At 42.1% G+C, this 18,844-nt stretch overlaps 1 protein-coding gene and 1 non-coding gene across 22 annotated transcripts; one reads left to right on the top strand and one right to left on the bottom strand.

Moving 5' to 3' along the window:
• The first annotated feature begins 657 nt into the window (after positions 1-657).
• On the top strand, positions 658-10,066 carry LOC127781259 (uncharacterized). 21 transcript variants are annotated; one of them, XR_008018954.1, is made up of 11 exons: positions 658-1,279; positions 1,811-1,892; positions 2,365-2,718; positions 3,193-3,358; positions 3,438-3,485; positions 4,385-4,508; positions 4,733-4,805; positions 5,262-5,383; positions 8,630-9,138; positions 9,407-9,567; positions 9,640-10,066. XR_008018954.1 is itself a non-coding variant. In XM_052308193.1 (7 exons), the coding sequence occupies exons 3-7, from the start codon at positions 2,559-2,561 to the stop codon at positions 4,392-4,394; spliced, it is 597 nt and encodes a 198-aa protein (XP_052164153.1). In that variant the 5' UTR covers positions 658-1,279; positions 1,811-1,892; positions 2,365-2,558; the 3' UTR covers positions 4,395-4,695. The 21 variants fall into 21 exon arrangements, 2 of the variants coding, with proteins under 2 accessions (XP_052164153.1, XP_052164152.1); XR_008018964.1 differs by adding an exon at positions 3,624-3,777 and having other exon boundaries at positions 4,733-5,383; XR_008018965.1 differs by lacking the exon at positions 4,733-4,805 and having other exon boundaries at positions 8,775-9,138.
• Positions 10,067-17,421: 7,355 nt separating this feature from the next.
• On the bottom strand, positions 17,422-17,528 carry LOC127783423 (small nucleolar RNA R71). The gene has a single exon (XR_008019326.1). It is a non-coding gene; the product is annotated as a small nucleolar RNA R71 (small nucleolar RNA).
• Between the last annotated feature and the right edge of the window lie 1,316 nt (positions 17,529-18,844).

The following is an 18,844-nucleotide window of genomic DNA, read 5'->3' as shown; positions in this document are numbered from 1 at the left end:
AGCGCCGAGCTACGGCACAAGAAACTATGCATATTACAGGAACCGATGCAAAATCAATATTGTGATTGTTTTTCTCCAATAGCATAGCTATGGCCCCATTAGCAGAACACACGGGATAGGATAGAGAGTAGCAAGTTAGATTAAAAAATAGAAAAAGTTAACTACCTAGAGAAGTGTGTAGATAGATTAGCAGCCTGCCTGCTATTGTATGTATCATCTTTATTTTCTATCTCCGGATGACATATACATTTTTACTATTAAACTTGCTCTTAACCCACCGCTGTATCTCCTGCGGCCGGCACCACCGCTGCCTCCGTCATGGATGAGAGAAGTCGGGGTGAACTGGAAGATTGATGAAGAAACGGAGATGGACGACGACGTCGACGAGGCATTAGAAAATATTAAGCGCGGCGGGCTGGGCGGATGCTCGGCGTGTCCACGTCAGCGATTCGCTACAGTACTACAGTGCTCGGGTGTATTTTTTCACAAAAGCCCTACATTTTACTATAATTACATATATGCTCCTAACGAACAGTATTGAGAGGAGAATTCGCTGATAGGGACCTATATGTAAAAAGTGAAAAGCCTAGGGCCTTTTTCGCAAAATGGCGCCCAACACCTAACACCCCAAACCCTATCCGCCGCCGCCCCCTTCTCCCTCTCGTCCCACGGTCTCCATCTCCCTCTCTCTCTCTCTCCCGCCGCCGCCGCCTCCGCCTCCGTACCCGCTCGCCCCGCCGCCTCCGCCTCCGCCTCCACCTTCTGCTCGCGCCGCCGCATCCGCCTTCCGCTCGCGCCGCCACCGCCACCGTCGCGTCGGCGTCCCCGAACGCCTCCCCAACCCTAGCCGCCGCCGCCGCTCACGCCCTCTCCTTCCTCTCCCTCTCCCACCGCCACCGCTCCGCGCCGCCGTCCCCGCCTCCGCCTCGCACCGCCGCCGTCGTCATCTCCGCCTCCACCGCGCGCCGACGTCTCCTCCTCCGTGTCGCGCCGTCCCCGTCGTCATTTCCGTCTCCGCGTCGCGCCGCCGTCGTCGTCATCTCCATCTCCGCCGTCACATCCATCGCGTCCCCGTCGCCGCCTCCGCCTCCATTGTGCTCCGGTTCGGTCACCGCCATCGCCGCATTGCCGGATCCGGCGGGGGGCGGTCAGATCCGTGTCCCCCGACCATGGAAGGGGCGGCCTCGGGTGGAGCAGGTCGATGCTGGCCACGAAGGTGCAAGCGTGGATGGAGCAGTTCGAGCAGCCGTCGTCATCCTCCTCATCCCTCGAAGCCAAGGTAATTAAATCGTTGGATCCGGCAATGTAGTGGCTCGAGAAGGAAGGAGATGGCGCCTAGGTGGCCCATTGTGCTGTGTCAGATAGTTTTGTGTCAGATAGTTTTATGTTTGCCGGTTTAGTGAAATTTGAGATGATTCACTATTGGCTATGTCATGAAAAGAATGTACCAAGCCATCATGTTTGTCTGCACCAAGCCATCATTTTTACTTCCATAATTTGTAATAATTCCGTTCATATGATCAGGGACCATATTGGTTATGTTGATGTCCATAAATAAATTTTAAATTGATCAAATTCTAGGTTAGACAATAGGTTGAATAGAAACTATTCCGCCTAAATAAGCTATTCCGTGCGCGCCGTTGATTTGATTTGTTTTGTCTGGTGTTTTTGGCTGATTGGTTTGTGATTGTTGTTTTTAAGATCGGCATTATTGGTGAGTGTTCGTGAGCATACGATTGGATCTGGTTTTGTTCTTATTATGTGGATTGGGCATGGATTTGTGATGGGGCTTTTGGTTTGGATGCTGCAGGGTTCGGCAAGCATCGGCATTGCAGAGCGAGGATGTTGAGTTGGTCGCCGTCAATGACTCCTTCATCACCACTGAGTACATGGTACTGCCTTCTTCCCTCACCTCCTTATTAATTACTTATTTGTTGCTTTGAGCGTGTAAAATTGTATGCTCATTCCATGGCAATGATTTGTACAAATTAGATGTTATATGAAGTGGCTTACTATGCTCATCAATTGGGATTGGTACTTAGTAGATTTGTCTAAATTTTTTAGGACTATGGATTTGTGATCTGCACTATTGTAGATTGCACTGTTGTTCTGTTCTGATGGAACACGATGCACTCTATTTATAGTATGGATTCATAAATGCAATTCTTATATGCTTTGAACATCTGACTAAATATTTTGGTTGATCTATATAGTTGGGGTAATCTATTTTTTATCTGGTCATGCTATGGATACATTGCTTGTATTGGCAATGAAATTTATTAGCTTGCCATTTTTATATACAGTTGTAATATCCATATCTAAGTTCTCTTATAATCAGTTAATTCATTTGCATTTGACGTGCAGAAGAACAAGATGCAGTGCCGCGGAGCAAGCAGAGCAAGTGTTAGTACCACGAAGCAGTGACAATTCGGAGCCATCGTTGGGAGCAGGGGAGAGAGAGAGAGTTGTTGTGGAGGAGAGAGAATCCAGGGAAGGGAAGGGTGGGCAGGCCAAGAAGGCAAGAAGAGGAGGTGGAGGTTGGTTGGGGGGGGGGGTCAATGGAGATGGAGAGCCCGTGGAGCCTGGAGGCGGAGGTCGGGCACAGGGTGGAGGACCTGTGGGAGGTGGCGGAGCCGCAGCTGTCACCGTCCGAGAAGCTCAACTCCTGCTTCGAGGACATCGCCGTCGCCTCCTTCCACCGCCCCCTTGGCTCGCAAGGTATGTAACTAACGCCTCTCCCTGCTGCTCTGTGAACAAACATGTTTGTGCGTATTTTCTGATTTGATCAGATGATTTTAGTTCTTCATGTGAAAGCTGACATGAAGCATTTCTGTGTTGAGTTGGAGTCACCTGTTTATTTCAGTTGGGTGATGAAATTTGCTGATGGAGATGGTGAAACAAATTAAAACATTCGGTGTTCCTTGTTGGAATTGATACAGCCAGCCAGTTAGTTAATTCATTGATTGAAGAATGTGTTTGCTGTTTCTCCTGATTGGATTAAACTGGTGGCATTAGTACCTTGTCACTGTTTTGGGTCTCCTGTCCTATATATATACATTTTTTTCAGCTTCTTGATGGAATGGAAGTGGCCACTACTTTATATTAGTCTTGTCATTTCCTTTGTGTGGTTGCTGGGGCCATATTTGCATTCTTTTCTGAAGCAAATGCGCATTGCCACTTCGTGCATGTCAGTGCTGATGGCCTACATCATACCTCCAGTCTTGGTGAGTTTTGCTCGCCGTGTACGGCCACCGCTTTGGTTCCTGGCCACCGGCACCGTTGTAGTACTGGGAAGGCGGCTCAGTTATGACTGGCAGCAGCTGCAGCGAAAGGTTGGACGATCCAACCTTGATGATCGGTCAGTTAATACCACCCCCTCTCACAATCGTCCCGATCTATGGTACTACTAATTCTCTTTGTTCTTTTGTTTGGTACAGAGTGCTTAGATGATGTTTGGGGCCAAGAAACTAATTTGGGTCATGCAGGTACAGTCATTTGTTGCAAAATAGCTTGCCAGGCTATCCTCTCCACCTGCCCTTCTACTCTTCTGGTAGTGTCTTCATTAATGTGTATGCTAGCTGCTTGATGAAATTTCCCTGAAAAAATATTTTTCCCTGTAACAGTTTATTGTAGAGGAGGGAGGGAGTGGCCTGTTGATCTTGCAGCCGCTCGCTTCCATATGTTCATGCTGATCTTGCAATCGCAAGACGTTCGTACAATTTATTCCCTGGGGGGTGGATTGCTTTCTGCTTTGAGAACGTGGCCTGAACGTTGTAGGTCTGTTTTTTTGGTGGTTGTTACATAAGAGGAATTGCCTTCACATATTTACCCCCATAGTTCACAGCATCAATGTAATTTCTGAATCCGAGGAACAATTTCTTCTATTGCTTGTTGAACATATTACATTTATCATATCCTTCGCTTTGTGGTATTCAACAGTTTTTACTTTTTAGATTATTGCTCTGGAGAAGTTGGCTTGTAGCATTTCCATTAGATTTGCTTGGGTGGAAGGCTGGACTGTTCTAATAGTTTTTCTGTTGCTTATAATTCCTAGGAGTTCTTAAAATTTGTAGCTTGGTATTTATGGTAGGTTCTTACTGTGTTGTCTCCAAGATTTTAGAGTGTTTTTAAATTGCGAAAAAAAGGTGGCTCCTCTTATTGTTTCAATGGCGTTGTTGACTGGTAACCACACACCAAGTGTTGATGTTTCTGCACCATATTTTTATTCTTGTGCTGGTTACAACATTCTTATGTGAAATTGTGCTTAAGATGACGTATTATTAATAGCGTATGAGGTGCTCAAATGTTTCTTTCTGGTAGAGGGATTCTGGATGGTGCAATATTTATTTGGTGTAAAATTTATTATATCATTATTCATTTGTAGGTCATTATAGCATTTGGAAGAACGGGAACCATTCTCGGTGTGATATGTATGACGTCAAACCAAAATTTGTCTCAATAGGCAGCGTGGGTTCAGCCTTCAGTGGTACCAGAGTGATTATTGATAAGTATGACAATTCTCTACTCTTTTTTATTTGTTTGAGAAAAATAGTTAAGGGGAGTTAGTTTACTGTCTTTTTTGTTTTATGAGTCACTGAGATGTCCACGGCAGAGTGGTACGAGCTCCAGATGAAGGAGAGCAAGCTTTGTGACATGTTTGATGACGTAGTTAATAAAGTACTCTGATATGGACCAGTAATTGTTTGTTTACCTGCATTGTTTACCATTTCAGAAATTAAGAATCAAATGGCACAGAACAAATCGTTGCATTGCACCTTTGCTCTGATGAACTTATTACTATCGCTGTATGTTCCGTCACCTCTATATCTCTTTTTCCTTTTCCCATTTTCCCCTTAATCATGTAACATTGTAGCTTATCATTTGTATCAGCGAAATTGCTATAGGGTATACCTGCTCTGCCTTATGCTAAAAATTAAATCATTTTGAGTGCCTCCAAAGGGCACATGAAATAGTATCAGGTTTATATTAACAAGAGGGTCACATGTGTAGGTAAATAATGTGTTTTAAACAGATTTCTGTTCACGGATTATTGGACAAGTGGAAGCGGTCAGAAGGGGAGAATAGTGACGGTGGGGAAAGTTGGAACATTTTTTTAGGTTTAAAAATGTTTGGACTATATCATCCTCTATTAGTAGTATACAACACAAATGATTTACTTATTTCTGCTGGTTTACTAAATGGGGATTTTTGTTATATAGAAGCTGTATATCTCACCCAGCATACTGTTGAAACCATCGCAGATCCAACATTGGTGTGGCTAGGTTGATGGTCGGATATAAGCATATCACTATTTCTGGGCATCCCTCTACAGAATCTAACTATAATAACACGTACAATGAGGCAATGACTAATGGTTATTGAGGTTATGAGCTTTTCTTGCTTTGTTGCTAGATTTTGTGCTCTTTTCCATCATCAGTCTGTGAATGATGCAATATGGCAACTATGCAGAAACAATTGCTTCAGATTTTGCATGTCTGAAGGTGCATCTTGCATATCTATTGTTTCTTTTACATGTACCATCAAGTTGTTCTTTTTTTTAAAAAAAAAGTCTGCCATGGTTGTGTAATTTATATCCTTAGAAGTGGAAGTGCCAGCTTGATGATTTCTAAGGTCTGGTCCATCTTCATCAGTACTATATAGTCTATTGAGTTTAATACCATATTTAGAGTTTTCTTATTCGCCCTTACAGTTATGTAGAACATAATTAATTAATAAACGTTGTCATATTCCGGACAGGTATCATCTCTAGATTGGCTAGAGGTCAGTTCAATGTGAATTACCTTGGGGAACAAAACTTTTACATTAGAATGATGGTTTCTGCTTTTTAAGTCCCTGTGTTGAAAATAGTTTTGCAGTTATCAGTTTTTAAAAACCAAGTCAGGTGGCTTTGGTTTCTTTGTGGAAAGGAGGCTGCTTGGGTTGTGACAATTTTTTAGTGAAAGAGTTGTGGCAACTAGGTGGCAGTGCTCTCTACAGTGCTATATGCATGTTAATGAAATTTTAGAAATAAAATTTCCAGCTCCTTTAACTTTCTGCTTCAGAAATGCGCAATGATTTGATGGTTCGTGAACAAGGGGCTGTTATTTCGTATTACGAGCAGCAAGGTTGCTCCCTTTGATTGTTGTTCATTTTCGTTCTTTTTTGCTTTATGATCAAGTGAATTATTCTTTAGTGAATGAAGCATCTATAGTGGCGGCCTACTTCCCCCGTCCCCGTATGGATTTTGGGGGTGCAATATGTTCTGGTTCTGTATTAGGGAAATGTATAACTGATGGTTTTAGTAAATGCGGTTTGCTATGTATGGCATACGTTGGTTGGGATGAAGTGCGTGCTCGGGTCTGTACAGCAAAAGTCATATAACACACAGCTGGTCCTAACACACATCAACACAGACATAAATATACATCCAAAATATAGAAACCACTAAAAAATTACACGCTAATTTCATTCAAAAGTCTTAGTCACAAAGTACCTCTAAATAGTTTCTTTCTATAAAAAATCTGCATCTTTTGCTGCTCTTTATTTACGCCGCCACACAATCGAAAACACAGTTCACACCAACGAGTACACACAGATGGACTATTTTAACTATATACATTCTGTTGTCCTTACAGTGTTGTGTTGTTTTTTTCGGGGTCGATGCGACTGAGTAGTGGGAATAGGATGGTGCTTTATTGCGGATGTCTACTGGGGAGGGCTGTCTCCTCTGTGCCTTTGTTTTTCCGCTGCCAGTGCTTGCGATATGGGCCCTTGCGTCGTTGAGGCGATTTAGCTGCAGGTGTTGGGCCAAACCATTAGGGGGGCGGATCTAGCGCAGGGAGGCGTGGATTGAGCCGCCGCCGAGAAAGGATCCAGACGCTGGGGGGTAGGGTACGGCATGTGGGGGGTGGGTGAGCTGGAACAGTGTGAGGCGGAACAGATCAGGTCTGTACTGGAGAATGCAGTGCTGTCTTGGGGGGGGGGGGGGATACCTTGGTAGGCTGGGGTGACCGGTCAAGGAGGATCCAGATCACCGGTGACAAGGGCTGACCGATGAGGACGATGGGTGGAGGGAGTGATGGTGGGGGTTTCGTTCTGTGTAGCGCGTTAGATAGAAGAGAGGAATAGATAAGGACGGCGTGGCTGGGAAGAGAGGAGAGGAACGGATAAGGCCGTTCACATGCATCACAGTGGCTTTTCCTGTCAGGAATCTATAGGTCTATAGCAAGGGTATTTTTTTAAGTAGATGCCATTTGTCTTTTCTGTCTTTATCGAACTAAATCTTGTGAAATAAAGGTAAATCTAAAGATAGAAAAACTGAGTCAGATAATTTTGTACAGAGGCGCCAGGGACGCGACGGTGGCGTTGCGATGGGGAGGTGCGAGGGGGAGGCGGCAGCGCCGTGAGAGGGAGAGGGAGAGCGTGGGTGGGACGACGAGGAGGGACAGGCGGCCGCGGCGGCTAGGGCTTGGGGTAGTTAGGGTTAGTGGGCGTCATTTTGAAAAAAAGACCCTATGCTGCCACTTTTTATAGTGCACTCATAGTTCTCGGTTTTTCCCTCCTTTTCATATAATATCTGCTTTTTAGAAGGGTCGTCAAGTAAAATCTTGTCTCGGAGGGGGACTGTTCAGGGGGGACCAACTTCGAATTACGGAGAAATCAGAGAGCTTTTTCGCAAGTAATTTGTGCAGTACATGTTCTGAATAGTTAGTGCAGAATGATCATGTGATGTGTGGCCCTACTCAATCCTGGTCTTTTTCTCTTTGCTAAGCTAGGTCCTTTGCTTTACATAAGTCATTGTTCCATGCATGGATCTACATTTAGGCTCTGTACTTTCATCTTGAGATTTTGTTACATATGACCTTTCCTCAACATGCTTTGCACTACCAAATTACTACATCCTTTAAAACTATTCGATTCACTGCCCATCATCTGGCCATCTAAATTTCACACAGTGAATAGCAACCGAGGAGCTTTACTAACAGCTAATAGACTAATTAATACTCAATATATCAATGGTTCGTAGATCCATACAATTATATATTTTCTCAAGTGATTTTCGGGACTGTTCAGCTATCAGTTCCATCTAACCTATCCATATGCACTCTAACTCATTACCATTGTAAACTATATGTTCAGATCTTAACATACCTGTGGCTTCCTACCTTTCCTATTCATAATACGACTTACTAATATTACATTCACTTAGCAGCATTTATGGCATAAAACTTATATTTTTTAATAAAACTCCCATGCTATCATTGTAGCAGCCAAGCATCAATTATTAATACCCCAAGAAATTAGTACTTTAGTAACCATGATTAAAAATTTACCCCATTAGGTGTAAATTATTTCTATTCCACACTCATGCTGTTATAACACAGCCACTTAACCCATCACAGTCCTTTAAAAAAACTTATTCCTTTCCCAAGTGAACTCCATATCACATGTATACTTTTATAGATCAATTTGTATATTATATACTTTGTTAAAATCCTGGAAACCCCGATACATCAAACAGTCTTTTTAAACCATCAAAATTTACCTGTCAGTTTGCCAATTAGCTAACTAACTTCTAATTTCCTATTTCTCAAATACATTTGACTATACAAATATATGTATATTGCAGGCACAGTCATGGTTCCGCTGGTGTTCGCATCCATTGAGCTCGATACAACAAATCAGAGCTACCTGATAACCCTTAAATCAAACAGACTTTTGCATTCACATTCTGCTATCACCATTCATACAAATACTATCCTTTCTTTATGCAGCCTGTCCCAATCACACTTGCAACGGCATATAAGATGCAGCATGGAGACAAGCTAAAGCTACAGATTTCACATGATTTAAAGATAAAGATCAAGATCAGAGAAGCAGCTGGTACACTGTACATGACAACAGGATGGAAACAATTCATATATGCAACTGGATTGCGGATCGGAGAGACAGTTCTTTTCAGGATGTCATCCTGCTCAAAAGCACGTGTCATGGTGCTTAACAGAAAAGGATTTATCAGGTGTCCAATCAGAACCACATCCAAAAGCTCATCAGTGCAAAAGAAGTCGCTTCCTGCAACAAATCAAGCAATCAAAACACGCACATTTCAGCATGGATCCACTAACAACAGCCGCACAGGTACAGATCTTACCTTTTAACATTCCTCCAGGTTATGATTTTCGATGGCATTTCCATTCTTTTTTCACTCATAGATGCAGGTTACAGAACTAACAGATAGACACCACTCACATCACTGCTAATGAAAGCACCATTCAAATCACAGCTAATCAAAACCCAATATCATATTACCTTTTCCAGAACTGTACATTTTTAACAACTAATTTAGTTCTTCCACGCTATGCTTCCATCCATGCAAGCTAATTTTTTAAACATGTTCGGACTGCAGGCACCAACAAACGGGCCCTAGATGACATGTCCTTTTGCCACAAGACTACCCTAACAGCTGAGCTGAGGAGCTACATCAAAGATATTGCATACTCTCTGGAAGAATCCAACAAGTTCTATATCGTTCGCATGAACAGAATGTTCATGGAACAGAACAGAGTGGTAAAATTTCTCAAAACATATCCGTCTCCTTATGCCCATACTTACCACCTAACCTTCACTTTTGTCGCACAGTACTTTGCAAAGGAGTTTTCGAAGAAATACATATAGCAAAGCTGGTCCACACAAAGACAACAAACATCAAGGTCAACATTGCAGGCCGGTGGCCCCTCAACCACAATGCTTCTTCGCAGATCGCCAGACGGATGCTACAACCTGGCAGCAGGATGGTCAGCGTTTGCAGCCGCCAACGACATTGCTCTGGACACAATCTGCATCTTCTATTTTTACAAAGCAAACCAGCTGCCACTTACAGTAGACGCTCTCTGAAGATTATTACCATCCTTTATTCCACCACTACGATGAGTGCATCTTCAATATGCACTGTTGCTTTCTATCGTGCACGCACTGCTATATTGCCTTATGTTATCCTTTAGGCGCAGCCATGTAATCCCGGTTACCCTATAAGCACTTACCCTATAATTGCCTACCATTGTCCTTAGCAGCTTTTGTTGTATTTAGGCTAAGTGAACAATCCATTACTTATTATATTCTGCTTCTAGGCATCTGTTTGCTTGGTCTATTTAGGCTAAGTGAACATCATTCACCCTCCAGTAAACATGGCACAAGATGCATGCATAACATGGCGTGATCAGGCGGCGCGCAATGGCGCGCCCCATCCACTAGTATGGATAAAGCAAGTCAGCGCTCCGAACTGCAGGTGGCATCATACTGCTAGCAATTTTTCATTTTCACCCCTAACATATTTTTTATCCTAAACTTCACTAAATACAACATATTTTTGAAAAGACCCCTAGGTTAGTATTCACATGTTGATGTCCAGACCTTGGAAGTTTTAACTATTCAATACCTATGGGTGTGTTTGGATCCAAAAAAATTTTTGCCAAAAATATCACATCAAATATTTGGACACATATATAAAGCATTAAATATGGACGAAAAAAATCAGTTGCATTTGCATGTAAATTGCGAGACGGATCTTTTGAGCCTAATTGCGCCATGATGTGATAATGTGATGCTACAGTAAACATTTGCCAATGATGGATTAATTAGACTTAACAAATTCGTCTCACAGTTTACAGGCGGAATCTGTAATTTGTTTTGTTATTAGTCTATGTTTAATACTTGAAATGTGTGTACGTATATAAAATAAATTGGCAAAAGAACTAAACACGGCCTATGTACAAAGAGTAAACTTTCATGCATCTGAGTTGACCATAGGAGTAATTTATCTAAAAATAGAACATTACATAAATTTCATAATTTTACTTTAATTTGGCAATTTTAAATCCTATTAATTCAAAAGACACACGTATTTCTTAAAGAACATTTTTTAGAAGTATTAGCCATGAATACAGAAGGATTAGCCTTGAATAAACTAACCATATTACTCTAATTGTTGATGATATTGCTCTAATTGTGTTCTTTTGTATATATGATTAACTAATCAACCTGACAATCTCTATATTTTGAAGATGGATGGAATACCACATATATATAAGACCAGAGAAGTGGGTAGGTGACACTGGTAGATTGGCACAAGAAATTTCTTTTAGAGAGATTTTATTTAAAAAGAACGAATTTCTTTTAGAGAGACTTGAAAAAAAAAACGTTCAGTTTTCAGTCCTCTAACCATCTAATCATACCAATTATTGATAGATGTTAATTACTCTGACTAATGAAAGATTTAAAAGATTGAAAGTGAATAAGCAAGTACTATACATAAAAAAGAGAATAAAATATTGTGATTTTGTTTTCCGTGGTAATTCTTCTACAAAGCTTAAAATCATTACATAAATACGGTTACAGGTGAATGGCCTAAAAAAATGATAGAGCTACGATTATTCGGTTTATACATATAGACCTGAAGTGGGATATCTAAATAGTCTATTACTTGCTATAAAAGTTCATGGAGAATCTTGTTTAAAAAAGTTCTTCTGCATACGTGTACAATGAAGAATCATTTAAAGTTGATAGTTTTAAATTGGTTACAACCATTGTAATCTCTATAAGTTTTTTTTTCCTTCCTTCCTCTTTTGTAACCTGTAAATATTTTGAGTTTTTGCGAAGCAAAGTGATGAGGGAGTTAGGTCCCGATCTTCCGATAGGTATTGATAAACAGTCGATTTGGACGGAGTCGCGATACAACTCGATCCGGCTTCTGAACATACACGCTACTGAGCCCCGCAATCGCAGCACCACGTCTCCTCTGGTTATCAACCGTGCCGAAACCCGGTTGACCTCGCCGAGAAGGCTAATCCCTGCATGCGAATCGAAGAACATAAGTAAGAACAAGATAGATTGCAACCAAATTGCATATGAATGATTAAGCACACGAATTTGAGGTTCCACAAACCGATCTAGCGGCGAAACTGTTCTTGACAGATTAATCCAAGCAAAACCCAACTCTAAACGATGACGGCTACTGAATTAATATGATTAGGGACGTCCTAGGGTTGCCCTAGGGCGCACACCCTCTTAGGCTAAACCCACGACACAATTACAAGGCCCAAAACCCGAGTCAGATTCGGACTGGATGAGATACGTGGCTTGTTTTACAGATTCCTGGTAGCTCGGTAGGAATTTTGACGTGGGACCAAAACCACCTGAAAGTAGACTCCATAAGCTTCCCAACAATTACTCATGGGCCCCGAAATTCCTTATAGATCAGCGGCTAGGTCCGTATGAAGTTGATGCTGTCAGGAGGCCCGAATCCAAATCCAAAACGTGTAGAACTTTATCTCTTGTCTTCTATGGACCAAAAGTGACGTGATGAGATGGAAGTGGACTTGGAGAACGTCTTGATATGGTCCCCAATCAACTTCTTTGATCATCCATGAATTCGTTACGCTCGGTCTCTTTTCCTTCGCCCAAGCAATTACCTCTGCAAAGAAAAACACACAAAACTCATTGTGTAGCAACGTTTGTTCAAATATATAACAAGTAAATATAATGTAGAACATATCTACCTTTGGTTTATTAATACATAAGGTAGTCATGGTTATATCCGAGCTAGTTGTGTCCTCATCATCCTCCCCTTCTTGATTGGAAACCGTCATCGGTTTCACCTTGTCATAGAGCGTATTGAACTTAACTTTATCTATCTCAACATCTGGTGAGGAACATATCTTGATGGCCATATGGTTGGATCCTAAAATCTTGGTAGTCGAGAAACCACCACACTCCCCTTCTTGCAAACCAACCTGTAACTTATTTAAACCACTAGAGGAACTAGATAGAGAATTACTTATATGCGTTCGGTCCTCTAGACAATGCGTTTCATCATGAAAAGGAGGTATAGTCAAATTCGAACAAATATATACTCGATGCATATTATATTCTCCTTTACTATCATAATTGCCAATAACATGAAAAATCACATCAGAAGGGCATGGCAATTCAAATCTAGCAAAAAATTTTTTCTCTAAACAGTTGAGTGGACAAAGATCATCAAATTGAATATAACCCCAAGTATTTAAAGAAGATAGCAATTTAACCTCTTCATTCTCGCTAGCAATATGAATAACATGTTTAAACTCAACACATGGTGGCTCTACTATAGAACTAACATGTTTATTCACTAGTTGTGGCATGGATATAAGTGAAGCATCGCACAACTCTTCTTTATCACAAGAAACATCAAACAAATTGTTTTGTGATAAAGGTATTTCAGCAATTGTTTCCACTATGGGTTGCTCTAATGTAACATAAGTAGTGGACATAGTTGGCACATCATAAATATGCATACCTTGAGTCGTTTGAGCACCATTATCATTACCTTTTTTCTCATCTTCAGAAATTATCGGCGCTTGGTCAATTGAACATTCTTCAAGTATGCATGGAGCTATAAATAAGTCTTTTTCCTCTTTGTTTTTTTCTCCTTCTCATTACCTTGGTTATTCTCAGATGCCTGCAAAATATTAGTATCCAAAACAATAGACACAACATTACGTTCATTTTGTAATAACTCAGACTTAGTTGAAGGCATCATAATAGTATCTTTCCTGGTATCTCTGGAAATCTCATCGATTCTATTTTTCGTCCTTTCAATACTATCTTTGAAAATTTCCTCGATTCCATTCTTCATCCTTTCAAGATTATCTTCGAAAATTCCAGTAAAACTCATGGGTACCAATTTTATTTTCCGACCATTATGTCTAAGTGTGTATGTATTAGCAACAAAATTATGCGATCCATTATTATCATATACCCATGGTTGACCTAACAACAAAGAACATGCTTGCATAGGAACAAGATCAAAATTGGCAGTATCATGGTAATTTCCAATCGAAAAGTTTATTCTCACAATTCTATTTACCTTGAACTTATCACAAGAGTTGAACCATTTGATATAATATGGTTGAGGATGTGGTTGTGTAGGCAACTCAAGTTTCTCAACCAAATCTGAACTCACAAAGTTATTGCAACTCTCACTATCGATTATAGTACGACATGCTCTATCCTTAACCACAAATTTTGTTTCAAATAATTCGTGGTACAGCCATTGCTCCACTTTCTCCATTTGAGAACTTAGCACTCGTTGCACCAATGTAATGTCATCACGTGCACCTTGTTGGTATCGCTGATTTTGAGCGCCACTCATACCTGTCATTGCAAACACAAAAACAACAACACACAATGAAGGTTATCCCTAATAATCTGCTACACGGTGTAGTGGTGCCCCTCAACAACTCAGCCAAATGGAGCACCTTACCAAGATCTTACAAGTGTCTTACCAGCAATGCTAAGGACGGTACAACCGGTGGCTAGTTTGTGACACCTTGAAGGACGTGATGTGCCAATTGCAAGGATCAAAGCGGTGCTGACCAGAAGTATATATGTGGAGCTTGGGAGGCACAATATATAGTAGCAAAAGAACGCAATTGTACTAATCAGAAAATGCAAAGTTGAATAATAGTTCAAAGTACTAGTCAATGTGCTGGCCTAGTCTAGACTCAACTCTAGCACAAGCAAGCACCCAACAACACTAAGGACTAGATATGAATCAATACACAACTCTGCACTCTGATAACATACTCAAAGGATGAATGCTTTTTTTTCTTTCTTGGTACAACTTTTTTTTAAGCACCTTTCTGCCCTTTTTTTTCTTTTTTTAGGTGCGGCTTTTTCTTTTTTTTTTCTTTGCACCTTTCTGCCTTTTCTTTCTTTCTTTATTCTTTTTTTACTTTTTTTTCAACAAAAACTGACCACTGACCTTGAACAGTGACTCAAATGTAAATATGAATATTACAGGGACTCAAACGCAAAGTGTAAAACTAAAATTGGATCATCTCAAAAATGGATTGCTCATATCATGGGTTCCGTTTTTATAAAAATATCTCAAATCCGCTACTTAACAATTCTATAAAGAGGAAAATACAGACAGTCACGGATAGATATGATCTGACCCGGAGTCTCTCGTCACCTGCACATCGCATGGCTACAACCGTCATACCGGCCCTATAAAAGGAGTTCACTTCACTTCTCCACACACTCAAGCAAGCTCAAATTCCTCTTGATACTTTAGTACTAGTATCTTAGTGCTATGTGGAGTAGAATAGAATAGTATTCGGAGTCCTCAGAGTCTTTGGAAGAGTTTCGGTATGGCTCTAGCAGCTTTTGCATTCTCTTATGTAATATTTTCGGTATTAATGAAATATTCTTCTTTATATATCTTCGGTACTTTGTTTAGTTTGAGTACTTGTTGACGGTCGTTATCGATCAGTTTCGACAGTCAATATTACTAAAACAAGAGAGAACTAGTGATGCTTGCAATGCATAAATATGTTAGAATAATAATATTCCACTAGTATTAGGTCTACTAACCTTTTGCAGAGAATGACAATAAAGTGAAGGAGAATCGACATCAACAACAACGATAAATCAATCGGACAATGTCGAGAACCAAACTTGTGTATGGATGGGCCAAGAACTCAGAATTGACACGATAAACTGGGCCAAAGTTCACAAGTCTGCGGAGAAGAACAACAGAGGAGGCCTCCAGCCAAACCATGGGCTGGTTGGGCCGGCCCCAGGTTCGGCCGAACCTTGTGGTTCGGCCAAACCCCCCTCATGGCCGCTAGATGCAGGGTTTCTTTTGGACGGTGTGGATTAGCTCCCAATGACGGTTGGAGGGTATTTCCGACCATTCCAACCGTCACAACCGTCATTGGGAGGATATATAAACACCTCACCTTCTCACTTCACTCACACACCTCAAGCAAGAGCTCCCTCATTCCTCTCAAATTTAGTTTAGTAGTATCTAGCTGGTGGAATAGAATTAGAATAGGAACCAGGAGTACGGAAGCCTTCGGAATAATTCCTCTTTTGTAAGCTTTGTACTTTTATTAGAATACTCTTCTAAATACATTTCTGGTATTGAAATACTTTCCGAGTACATGAGTACCAACTTTACATTATGTTCATGTTATACTGAATATACTGCTAGCTTATTAGGGAGATGCTTTGGTGCGGGTATAGTGTTTGCTTATGCAATTACTCTATGTCTTGACGATGATATTAGAGTAGTATCTGGTAGTTTAGACGTGGTGTCTAGATTACGGGATATCATTATTTTGGGGTTATATGTTGCGGATGAGAGGTGGGCCGCTATTGGTGACAGCTCAGTACGGGTATTCCTCCGCGCCTATATATAATCCTAAGTTAATTTCCTGGGGAGGGTATTCCTCCGTATTTAGCCCCGGTTGGATGGTCATGACGGGCTGTCGTAAGGAACTCAGCAGTCAGGGGTGGCTTCTCGAAGTACCAGGAATGCATCGGATAGAGGGTATTAGCTAGTATATCAGTTAACTAGAATGTATGTATACTATGTATATTAGAACTTTAGGAATGCATTCTCTTTCTCTTTTCTTTCCACCTAGCTTAGATTCTTTATTATGAGGATGAGTAGTTAAATGCTTATGTGTCACTCTACCCTTGGATTATCTTAACCCCTGCTTAGAATATGTTTATTATAAGGAATATATATATTATTAGGTGAGTTATCTCTATGTGATCTTCCCACGAGATAAAATAAATACGATACCCTTGGAATACTCTCGGGTGAAATGCTACAATGGTATATCCGTGCGCTTGCGGATGAACTCTGTAACCATAATATACCAGAAGTATTTCTGCGCCATTGCTGGGAATTATATTTATAGTAATGTCATTAAGAAATACCAACAAGCATTTCTGGTGCCGTAGCCGGGGAAGATTCAGAATAGAGATTATTTAAACTAATACTTTATATTTACCTCTGTATAATCATTTTCCTCTGCAGGCTAACCTTGGTTGTTTTCACTTTTTGTCGTGAAAACAGGGTAGTGCATGACTGGTTTCAACCTGCCGGAAAACTTCAAAGAAAATCCAGAAGCTTTCTTCCGGAGCGTCAGGCCGCGAGTCGTTGCTCCGCAGAAAACTCTACCGATAGAGAAACCAGCCGTACCAGCGCCACCAACCTTCAAGACAATGGCCAGCAATACTCTTCGCGAGTTCGCTGCTCCCTCTGCTGACAATGTGGCCGTCGGGCAGCAAGTCAACATAGGAGATGTGGATTTCGACTTGAAGTCCAGCCTTATCACGATGGCGCAGGCTAGCCCGTTCTGTGGCAAGCCTAATGAGGATGCCAACGCTCATCTGCAACAATTCCTGGAGATATGTAGCACGTACACCATCAAGGGAGTCAGTCCTAACGCCGTCAGGCTGCGGCTGTTTCCGTTCTCCCTCCTCGGGAGAGTGAAGCAGTGGTTCTATGCCAACCGTGCTGCTATCAACACCTAGGATAAATGCTCTACGGCATTCCTCTCGAAGTTCTTCCCGATGGACAAAACCAACGCCCTTCGTGAACGAATTTCCAGTTTCCAGCAGACAAGGGACAAGTTCATTCCGGAGGCATGGGAATGACTGCGGGAGTATGTGGCCGCCTGTCCTCATCATGGGATGGATGACTGGCTGATCCCGTAGAACTTTTACAATGGGCTCACCCCAATGTCCCGCGATCACCTGGACGCGGCAGCTGGAGGAGCCTTCTTCTCTAAAACGGTTCAAGGAGCCGTTGAACTCATAGAGAAGATGGTCTCCAATATGGGTTGGAGCAAGGAACGACTCCAGACCCGTCAGCGAGGCATGCACACCGTCAAGGAGACGTAGTTACTTGCTGCCAAGCTGGACCTCCTCATGAAATGCTTGGACGACCACGAGAAACGGCCACGAGGCACCGTCAAGGCCTTGGACTCACACGTCACGTGTGAGGTCTGCGGCGGCACGGGTCATTCTGGGAATGACTGCCCGGAAACCCGTGAGGAGGCGATGTACATGGGCAATAACAACAACGGGTATCGTCCACAAGGAGGTCAGGGGTGGAACCAACCACGCCCATATTATCAAGGAGATAACAATAACGGTAACTTCTGTAACCAGCCCGCCTTGAAGGATCTTGTTTTTGCGCAAACTAAAACCACTGATGCGCTAAGCAAAAAGCTTGCTGCCAATGATAAGATCTTAGAAAACATAAATGTCAAGCTAGATGGCTTTGCTTCCGCATTTCAAAACCAGCTGAGCTTTAATAAGATGATAGAAACCCAGTTAGCTCAGTTGGCATCATTAGTCCCTGCAAATGAAACCGGGAGGATTCCGGGGCAACCCGACTCCTCCATTGAAAATGTTAAGGCGATCACAACGAGGGGAGGTAAGTCCACTCGTGATCCGCCGTATCCTAACCCTGCAGGAACTAATCGGATGTCAAAAGAAACGCCATCTACTGACACGGCTGACAAGGAAATTCAGCCAGGGAAGACAGTGCCGCAGGAGTACTGCGACACACGGTTGCTGCCATTCCCTTAGCGGAGTAGGAAACCGTCAGTGGACGAGCAGTTTGCTCGTTTTGTTGAAGTAATCCAGAAGATCCACATCAACGTGTCGTTGTTGGACGCTATGCAAGTACCAACATATGCCTGTTATCTCAAAGACATACTCAACAACAAGAGACCGCTCTCAACAACGGAGGTGGACAAGCTGACGGAACACTACAGCAACCTAATACTCCACAAGCTCCCGGAGAAGAAGAAAGATCTGGGGTGTCCCACGATCACCTGCTCGATCAGGGCACAACAATTCGACCAGGCCTTGTGCGACCTTGGAGCCAGCGTCAGCGTCATGCCCAAAGACGTCTTTGACAAGCTCAACTTCACGGTGTTGGCACCAACACCGATGCGCCTCCAACTGGCTGACTCGTCAGTCTGTTACCTGGCAGGGATAG

This window comes from Oryza glaberrima, chromosome 8 (assembly GCF_000147395.1).
Source record: "Oryza glaberrima chromosome 8, OglaRS2, whole genome shotgun sequence".
Lineage (NCBI taxonomy): Eukaryota > Viridiplantae > Streptophyta > Magnoliopsida > Poales > Poaceae > Oryza > Oryza glaberrima.
Note: the sequence above shows the minus strand (reverse complement) of the source record. Positions and strands in the feature narration are given on the sequence as shown.

Coding starts and splice junctions, on each gene's coding strand:
- LOC127781259 (XM_052308192.1), top strand. CDS start 2,559: ATGGAGATGGAGAGCCCGTGGAGCCTGGAGGCGGAGGTCGGGCACAGG. Junction 2,719..3,192: donor CCGCCCCCTTGGCTCGCAAG/GTATGTAACTAA, acceptor CGTGCATGTCAG/TGCTGATGGCCTACATCATA. Junction 3,401..3,485: donor CACAATCGTCCCGATCTATG/GTACTACTAATT, acceptor TGGGTCATGCAG/GTACAGTCATTTGTTGCAAA.